General features: G+C 53.6%; 1 protein-coding gene and 1 long non-coding RNA gene across 2 annotated transcripts in view; one reads left to right on the forward strand and one right to left on the reverse strand.

Moving 5' to 3' along the window:
• The window catches only part of LOC115281882, a 39,394-nt gene extending 30,778 nt beyond the window's left edge, over positions 1 to 8,616 (reverse strand). Inside the window, exon 1 of the long non-coding RNA XR_003904449.1 lies at positions 8,585 to 8,616. This is a non-coding gene — a long non-coding RNA (uncharacterized LOC115281882). The remainder of the gene's footprint in view (positions 1 to 8,584) is intronic.
• A 242-nt stretch (positions 8,617 to 8,858) lies between these two features.
• Positions 8,859 to 9,785, forward strand: part of SOX9 (SRY-box transcription factor 9) — a 3,590-nt gene continuing 2,663 nt past the window's right edge. The window contains exon 1 of the mRNA XM_029927076.1: positions 8,859 to 9,643. Within this exon, the coding sequence (XP_029782936.1) occupies positions 9,213 to 9,643 (431 nt within the window). The 5' untranslated portion in view covers positions 8,859 to 9,212. The remainder of the gene's footprint in view (positions 9,644 to 9,785) is intronic.

Here is a 9,785-nt window from a genome sequence, read left to right on the forward strand (position 1 = left end):
ATATATATATATATATATATATAACTGTTGTATATTTGGGTAGCAAGGTCTAGAGGTTTTAGAGGTTCTGATAGGTGAATAATGATTTCGGTCTGTGGTTTGATTGTTTTCTCAAAACCTGTAAATCCAGGCCAGAAATGTAGAAAGATCGCAATCTGAAAGCTTAATGTCCATCACCCCAAGTTTTCTCCAAAGGCACGCCTCTAACACCCTCTCTTAAAGAAAGAAGTCTGAGGACAGGGAATTTAGAAGAGGGTTCTGGACAAGGACAGACTTCCTTGGGAGTGATATAGGTAGTCATCTACAGGATACATTTTGAGGAAAGCCATAAAGATCTCATCTGACTGGCCAAGGCATTTCATACTATATGCCTGGTAGCTGAATTGTATCATTAGGTGTTCATTGCTTTGGCTAAATTTTGATCATTCATTCCCACACTGAGCATTTATTGGGCAGAGTCTATGCGGCATATAGAAGGAGATATAACACTCTGTTCTTGTCCTCAAGGAGATCACGGTTTAGAGGTGAGCATTTACACACAACAAATGACCACACAAAAAGTCATGAACAAAATGTTATAAGAACACAGAGATAGGAGCACATATCTTTTCTTGGAGAGAACTCAAGTCTTCACAGAGGCTTCAGCATTTGAACTGGATCTCCATTCCCTACCAAAATCTGGCTGTCTCTTAGACTCAGAATATACTGAGCCTTAGTAGTCATTTACTCCATAGTCTGAACAAGTCTCACATCTTTTCTGAGAGAACAGTAGGTGAGGGCAGCTTTTATTGAGAGAAACACCTTTCCCTGAAAAGAGAGAGGAGTAGCACAAACAAGGGTTGTAATGAGGGCTCCCCGATACCTTAGAAAGGAAAATCTTGGCTCTGGGGAAGAAGCCAGTACGTTCGTCTAGGAGGACAGGGCGAGTTCTGCCCATGAGTCATTGAGAAACAGCCGAAGGACATGAAAGAGACTTGAGAAGTTAGCAATGCTTTTAGAAATAAGCAAATGAATGTAAATCAATAACTCTTTCCTTCTAAAGAAGCACTGCTTGGAAATTTTCAGAATCAAAAGACAACCTAATCATTTCTTCTCCGGACTCCTGGTTCAATCTCAAAGGCAACCTCACCCCCCACTTCCTGGTTGGTGTGACTGAAAAATCAAAGTGTCCTCGGCAGAAGTGAAATTGGGCTGATGACACACAGGGACAGAAGGGGGCCGGTGAGTGCTCCTTCCATCCTCTGCCCCCCCTGCCCAGTCCTCATGGCTAAGGGAAGGAGCCGGGAAGTTGGGAGGTCAGCTGTAGCAGGTCTTGGGCCTCGCTGAGCTGCCGCAGGTGAGCCTGGAGGCTAACACCCCCCCCACCCCACTCCCGCTGGGACAACCCCGGGGGTCCTGCTTTCCTCAGACCTAAGGTCCTGGAGGAGAGTCAGAATCCAAAGTGCCAGGAAAATAAAAAGCAATTAGTGACTTTTGCTTTAGGCAGAATCTAGAGTGGGGGAAAAGAAATCTTGGAGCCCAGCAGAGCTCCACCTCCCCGGGCCTCTTCCGGAACCACAATGTTCAGCCCACTCAGCGTTTGGCCAATGCCACTCTCTCCTCCCTCAGAAGATTTCTCTGCTCCTGGAAAATCATCTGGAAACTGTCATCACCACTGTGCCGGTTGGCAGATGTCCCCCAAAGAGAGAGTGAAGCGTACCACACACTACAAGGCATTTCTGGGCTTGGACCAAGAAAGGGGAGGGGAGGCCGGGTGGGAGGTGATGGCTCAGGCAAAGAGCAGCAGAGATGGAAGAAGAGAGGTGATTTCTGGGGCCCAGGAAAGGGGGGGAGTCTGCCACTGAGCCAGGTGCCCCTGTTTTGCCTTTTGCTCAGCCCTCTATGGAGCAGCAAGGATGGAAGGCAGCTCGCCATGACCCACACACCCTTTCAGGGCAAAGAAAGGGAAAGCCATGGTAGAGGCCCAGAGAGAGAGGGTCTCAGGAAACACCCTGCCCAGGGGGCAAAATGGCACAGGGGCAGACAGAGGCTGAATTCGGATGGAAACCAGACACAAAGGCAAAAATAGCAGAGACCCCGTGTTGTCCCTTTTGGGTGGTCACGCACATAGTAAGCCCTCAAATGATATTCGCTGAGCTGATTCGTGTGGGGAACTGAGAAGGATTCCAGCCGAGCAAACCGGAGAGGGATGGCAAGTGGCAGAACGCAGGACGGCTCCTTCGCACTGGGCGCGTTGGGCGTTCTCCACCCAGAACTTCACTCCATCATCCAGGGCCCGAGAGCCAGCACTCAGACCCATCCACCCCACTGCTGCAAGTCCCGCACAACCTTCTGGGGTCCTCCATGCCTGGAAACCTGCAAGCATCTGGCTTGCTGCCCGAGGTAGCTCGGATTCAAAGGAAAGCTGGATTCTGGGCTCCCTGGGGACACTTTGGAGGGGAGAGCACCGCCCCCCCCCAGGAGAAAGTAGGCCTGGGAGGCAGGGTGGCTGAATGGCTGGGGACAGTGTCTGAGCCAAGACCACCCAGTGTGCCTTCCTTTCCTACCAGAGGTATCAGCCCTAGACAGACACCACCTTCTCTCCCAGTTGCTGAAGGAAACTTCTCATCCGACGGGATGCCTCCATTGCCCCCAAGAAAGTATTTAAGGGAAAAATGCCTACATGTAAGGCCCTCCGAGACTTTACCTTCTCTTTTAAAGAATTATAAATGCTCTGATGATTGAATTGATGGTGACCTTATCCCTAATTTATAGCAGTAACTGCTTACCTGTCTCTGCTTTGTATGTGGATATTAAGGCAGAGGAGGCTAAAATGACAGCCCCCAGCCAGCCAAAGCTGACAATTTTGTGAGCTTTAAGAGCACCCCAGAAGGACGCCATTTTCTGCAGACAGTACATACCTTGTCCAGACTGAGCTCTGTCGGGACCTTCCCTTGCGTTTCACCCAATCGGGAAATTGGGGTAACTGCGGGTTCCAGGGGGCAGGACTCGCTGTGAAAGCAAACAGTCTGCCCTTTCCCATCAGATGTAAATACATTGTGTCCTAAAGATACACTACAGATAGTAACAGGGAGGCTGTGAGCTTTTTCTGGGTCTTAATGAGTTAAAGGGAGCGGACAGGAACAAGCAAACAAAAAAACTGTCCATCTCTTCCTTGCCTGGCCAAATTTCATTCTCATTTAAAAAAAAAGAAATTAGGGAAGAGAGTGTAACAGAGGGGGGAGAAAAGCCATTTAAGAGTCCACTTAACACCTTTTACATCAGCGAATGGGCCTTGGGAGAAAGATGTTAAAGAGAAAGGGCAAGAAAAGCAGGAAAAGCGGGGGGAACCCTGCTTTCTCAAAATATTCTGATTTGCCTATTCAAAGCTGAGACAGTTCTGGAGACACCCCTGGCTTACCCTTCAAACAAAACCGGAATGGAATCGGGTAATAAGCTGTCTCTCCCCAAGGCTTGCAGACAGCAACGGGCACCAAGAAATTAATTTGAAATAAACAATGACTCGGCAGGAAGCCCAGCGGGTCCCCCCACGTTCTCGGTGGCTCCACTTTCCTAAGCCCCCCCACCCCGGGGGGGGGTTCTATGTGGTTCGGGTCCCACAACCCCCTAGTAGTTTTCTGACATCACCGATCTGAGAACCCTCGGCAGCCACAGCCCCCAGCGTGAAGACGTCACTGTCCGGAAAACTCCAAAGTTGGGAGCTGACTTCATGGGCTGTGCCCTCGCTTTTCCCGGGGCAGAACTGGGAAGCGCCCACGCTTGTCTAAAGCCGAGCCCAGCTTGCAGCTCCTGGATGCAGGGTCTGACCCAGCGAAGCTGTGGGTTCTCTAAACCCGGCTCTGCGCACTCCTCCTCCCCAGGGGGCCTGGTGGGGGGTGAAGGTGAGATAGAAAAGGCTTGTAAGAAAGACGCAAGAGAATTCGTTTTTCATTCCGACAGCTACCTTCGGATTCTATATTATAGCATTTCTCCTCTTCTGTGGTTTGATGGACACATCTTCTCTAATTAATAAAGATCCGACCTAATGACCCACCCAACTGGACATCTTTAGTGGGAGCAGTGGGCTCCAGGCCCCTCAGGCTGAGCCGAGTCCGTGCACCACCCAGCCTACCCTGGGAAAATCGCACAAAACTGTCCTCTGAGAATCTCAGCTCTTTTCTGCCGGTGTCCCCCTTGGGACCGAGCACCCTTAAACTGACAGGGGACGGGGAGGGGACAGGAGCAGCCGGGGTGGGGGGTGACAGAGGAGGTACAGGTGCCAGCTTCCAACTGCCGAGGGCAGCCCCCTTGGCCTGCTGGACTCGGCTGCAAAAAAAACACAGAGTGTTGCGCACTTACTTTTATTTTTTTGGGGGGGGTGCAAAAGCACCTCCCGCTGAAAATGCCTTAGAGATTTTAAAAAGGAGAAGGGGAGTGGGTGGTAATAAAACTTGGCGGAAGGAAATTTCCAGGCCGGCCCAGGGATGTGCGGGGGGAATCCAAAAGACGCAAGGCTCCCTTGCACCCTGTCTAGAGACATTTTTTGGAAAGTAAGGAGAACACACACGCGCGCGCACGCACACACATCTTTGGAAACACAACTGTCCCTTTGGATCTAGGACTTCCCACCCCCATCCTCCCTTTCCCCGCAGCCAGTAACAGGGTCCAGGAGGAGCCAGCCCAGTCTCAGCTTTGGCTCCGGTCTGCACGACCCCCACCTCCACGGGGGCTCCACCCGCTGGGCTAAAGCCCTCTAAGGGCCCCACACCCTGGCCAGGTCACCGGAGAGCACTTTCCGGGTTCACGCCTCCCTCGCCCAGCACCTCCGGTCCACCTCTTTCCTCTTTCTGTTAGAAAACAGAAAAGGGAAGAAAACGGAACCGCCCTTCTTGGCCTACAGTTTAAGGGGGTCTTCTACGTGTCAGATAATCTCCCAAAGAAGGGGCGCCTGTCTGGGGACAAATCCACATGTAAGACTGTACAGTCACAGGCACTTACAAAACTGTCGCTGGGGGCTCTGGAGGCTTGTGACGGACCGTGCACCCGCTGGGGCAAAATGCCCGAAGGTCACATGCGTTCGGCCGTCCATAGGTACCTATTAGGCATCTATGCAACTATTTGGCACTTTCGTTTTACCTTCTGCCTTTCCTGTCCAGCCCAATGCCTGTCCTCCAGACCCGGCTTCCCCGCGCTCCTTTCCCAACAGAACTGCCCTGAAGGGCCAGCGACAAGGGCGCTTCGAGCCCGGTGAAGAGTCCTAATCCCCGAGGAAAGGCTGGAAGAGAAGGGCGCTGGGACCCAAGGGTCCCGCCAGGGACTGGGATCTTTTCTCTCAAGGGAGCCACGCTCCAGGGAATTGGCAGAGGGAAGGGGGTATCCCCTTCCCTGAGCACCTCTATAGAGAGCCAGGGCTGAGATCTTGGGGAGACGCGACTGCTGCTCAACCCAACCGAATTCTTCCCGGCTATGCGTCCTTGCTGAAAACGGATTGACACACACGTTCCCCACTTTTGCTATGAAACTTTGGAGAGGGAGGTTATGGTCCCTAATTCCCCAGGTGAAGGGAACCCCATTCGCCCACACGGTCCAACCCCCATTCGGAGCAGGAAAACCTCCCTGTGCAGGGCGTTCGCACCGCCCCACGGAGCCGCCGAAACTCGCTCTACGCCAACATCCCCGGGCTCCGGACTCGGCGCCCGCTTGGACGCGGGAGGGAGATTGGCGGCCCAGGCTAGGGAAATTGAGCCCGGCGCCGTCCCGGTCGTGCAAAGAGGGGAGGAGGGGTGATCCCAGACCTCAGTTTCCCGAGGTCCCCCTTGGGATCCGCTTGCACCTCCAAGCCTCTGCTCCGGGCGGCAGAACTAACGGCGCTTGCTTGGAGTGGAGACCAGAATGCTTGCTGCGGACTCGTGAAGGGCCCTCCCTTTCCTGCAGCTTTTCTTGACCTGCGCCCCTTCCCTTCCTTATCTCCACCCGAATGTGGAGCCCAGCGCGTTTGGCTCCTGGCAGAACGCTCTGGCTCAAACTGAGCCAACGGCCTCAGTCTGCAGATCTGTAACCTGAACGCTAATAGTGGGTTCCTTTTCCCTCTGGCTCACTCTGATGCAGGTCGTAGGGTCATGGACCGAGAGCGTCTTCCCCGGGGTAGGGAGGAGACATCAGAGTGGACCCGATAAGCTCACAAGAGAGCCAACCGAACCCCTGAATGGAGGTGGGGGAGGAGTGGGCACCTGAGCCCCTGCAGAAATACAAGCTAATCAGTGGTGTCCACGAGTCAGACTTGGCCCGATCCTGGCACATCGAGGAGAAGGCAACGTCTGGTATCTGGGAGACAGGGGTCCTTCTGAACCCGGTCTCCCTGTTCTGTGCAGCCCAGAAATGTCAGGCACCTTGATCACTCTTTTCTTGATGGGTCCCCAATAGACACACAACCTCCCAGTTCCTGTAACTGGGCTGCCCAGAGGTGAATCCAAACGGGAGGAAATAGCGAGTAGTAGAAATTTCTGCAAAGATAAATCTCAGCAGCAAAGCAGTCCTGATTGAGTGGAACGCACCCCCCCCCATCTAAATTTTCCTGCAGTTTCTGTGAGTTAGGCAGTTTCTGGGCTTTTGGCGCCCCCTCCGGATTCAGTTGAAAATTGCACCGTTTTTAAAGTCCACTGATTGTTTATCCTAAGTTTTCAAGAAGATACAAGAATACAAAACGCTTCCATCAAACGAACAGAAAATGTCCAAAACACTGTAAGTTTATGTTTTAAAATTCTATACATTATGTCCTCCTTTTACATAAATATATTGTGTATATTTATATGTGCATGTATTTATCTTGATAAATATTTAGAGAAATATTGCAAAATATCTTAAAGTCCCAGTCTTCAGTACTTTCAAGCCAGTAAACATGAGAACTACAATAAAATGCAACTGAATACAGACAACTTGGTTAGAATATCTGCCCGAAGTTCTGGTCCCAGAATGTCCTCCTGGATCAGGTGTCTATGAATTACTGTTATATACACAAATGTCCCCTCCCCGAGACACAGAAATCAGTTGATACTATGCGGGACTCTCTCCTCCAAAGAAAGGACAAAGTTGTCCTTACACTTTCCCAGCAAATTCACGGAGTCATGAATATACAGCTTTCAGAGGTCTCTGAAAGTCGTAAACAAGCTATAGGTTACTATAGCCATTCACTGTGAGCGAGTTACATTCGTTTAAAAAGTAAATCGTATTTAACTGCAAGTAGTAACTTACTACCTTCTGAAGAGCTCTGTTTCCTATAAGAAATGTCGGCCTCTTTGGAGGAAAGTGAGAGAAAACAAGATCTTTACAAGATTCTTCAAAGAAAACAATTAAATCTTGCAATAGCGTGTGCAATGTGCAAATCAGAAATAAACAAGTCTTTGATATGATGAGGCCGATTCACCGTAGCAATAATTTAATTCCAGGCGGACATTTGGGAGAGCCAGAAAGGGGGAAGTGTAAAATGAAGAGATTTTCACAGTTGTGCCTTTATTTGTGATTCTGAAGACATGTAACCCACAGGCGTCTAGGAATTTTCTTGTCTTCCAGAACTGACATCCAACCAGGCACTAAAGGCAGTTGGTGCAAACAGAAAGATTGTGCTCAAATCACACTGGAGATACATCAGAGACACCCCCACTCCCTCCCACAGAACTCCTAGCCGACTGCGAGTGGGAATAGGACCCGACTACCGGCAGGAGACAACAGCTTCACCCCTCCAGGTGTTTCGTAAAAGGAGGGCGAAAGAGCAGCAAGACTCCGCCAAAGTGGAGTGTTTTGTCTGCGGTGCTGCCCATGTGTCTGGCTTTTCGCAAACCAAGGGACCGGCCTCAGCCGCTCAGCCTGGCCCGGGAGGGCCACACTGGCAAAGTTCGATCTCTCAAAGTCAGGGCAGTTTGCAAGCTCTTTCCAGTGGCCACTACTGCTGACGTTTGGACTCAGCCAGGAGGTGAAAAGCAGAAAGTTCAAAGCAGTTGCCCATTACTAAACAGTGTCGCGGAATGGGGGGCTTGGTGGGGTGCGGGGGGGGGGGAGGCGGCGCGGAGAAGGACTTGTCAGAGTTCAAGGTCGCCGTGGCGCGGGACGGCTCCCGGGAGCATTGGGCTCCCGGTCGCCGCCGCCGCCACCGGCCCTCACGGGGACTTAGCTTTGGTTTTCATTGATTCCCCTTGCAAGAGTGCAACAGAATCCTTACCAGCCACAGCAGCCCCGGCGAACCAGAGCATGTTAATCTATTTATATGGATTATTACAGAGGAACAGCGGGCGTTGAGTCACCAAAACCTTTGCTTCAAAAGACCGTTTCTAAGCACTTTCGGAGGAGGCAGGCTCCAGGCGCATAAACTGGGCTGGACGCGGTAAGGAGCGACTGCTTTTTGATTGCTGCAAACTCCAGCTAAGTCTCCCTCCGGTACCGCGCAGAAAGCAGGGAAAAGAAATGCTTGGGGGTGGAGGCAGATCTTAGTCTAGACACACACACACACACACACACACACACACACACACACACACACACACTGAGGCACGCAAAATTCGTGCGGAGACGGCCCCAAACTTGGGACATTACGAGAGCCCGGCAAACTTACACACTTGGACGTCCTGGGTCCCCGGCCTTCCCCGCTGCACACCGCCCCCCCCCCCCAAGCCAGACCAGCGGCAGCGCTCCCCTCCCCGCTCTTCCCCCCTCCCCTCTCGTCACCCAAGCCCAGTGCCACAATCCTCCTCCCCGCAAAATCGAATCCAATCAGCTGCCTGCCAACCCCTGATGCCGCGCTGTGATTGGCTGGCCGTCTCTAAGGTGAGGAAGCAGTAGTTATTAAAGAGCCCCAGGGCTGCGAGTTGAGGAGCTGAGAGCGGAGCTTGAAACTCACTGGAAACTTCAGTGGCGCCGCGACTTGCCAGTTTCACTGCTGGAACTTTTCTTTGCAGGAGGAGAAGAGAAGGGGTGCAAGCGCCCCTCTTTTGCGCTCTTTCTTCCCCTCCTCCTTCTCCTCTCCAGTTCGCCTTCCCCCACTTGGAGCGGGCAGCTGCGGGCTGGCCACCGCGCGCCTTCCTAAGTGCTCGCCGCCGCAGCCGGGTGACGCGCCAGGCTCCCCGGGAGCCGCTCGCTCCGCGTCCGGGCAGCCGAGGGGAGAGGAGCCCGCGCCTCGAGCCCCCGAGCCGCCGCGGCTTCTCGCCTTTCCCGGCCACCCGCCCCCTGCCCCGGGCCCGCGTATGAATCTCCTGGACCCCTTCATGAAGATGACCGACGAGCAGGAGAAGGGCCTGTCCGGCGCCCCCAGCCCCACCATGTCAGAGGACTCGGCGGGCTCGCCCTGCCCTTCGGGCTCCGGCTCGGACACCGAGAACACGCGGCCCCAGGAGAACACGTTCTCCAAGGGCGAGCCGGACCTGAAGAAGGAGAGCGAGGAGGACAAGTTCCCCGTGTGCATCCGCGAGGCGGTCAGCCAGGTGCTCAAGGGCTACGACTGGACGCTGGTGCCCATGCCGGTGCGCGTCAACGGCTCGAGCAAGAACAAGCCGCACGTCAAGCGGCCCATGAACGCCTTCATGGTGTGGGCGCAGGCGGCGCGCAGGAAGCTCGCCGACCAGTACCCGCACCTGCACAACGCCGAGCTCAGCAAGACGCTGGGCAAGCTCTGGAGGTAGGGCGGGCGCGGCGGGGCGGGCTCCCAGATGGCGAGGGGCGCTGGCCGGGACCGGGTCTCCGTGCCCCGCCTCCCAGCAGGAGGGAGTTGCGGGTCCCGGAGCGGGCGCGGGAGAAGGAGGGGGGGGGCGGGGGAGGGA

This window comes from Suricata suricatta, chromosome 17 (genome assembly GCF_006229205.1).
Source record: "Suricata suricatta isolate VVHF042 chromosome 17, meerkat_22Aug2017_6uvM2_HiC, whole genome shotgun sequence".
NCBI classification, from domain to species: Eukaryota; Metazoa; Chordata; class Mammalia; order Carnivora; family Herpestidae; genus Suricata; species Suricata suricatta.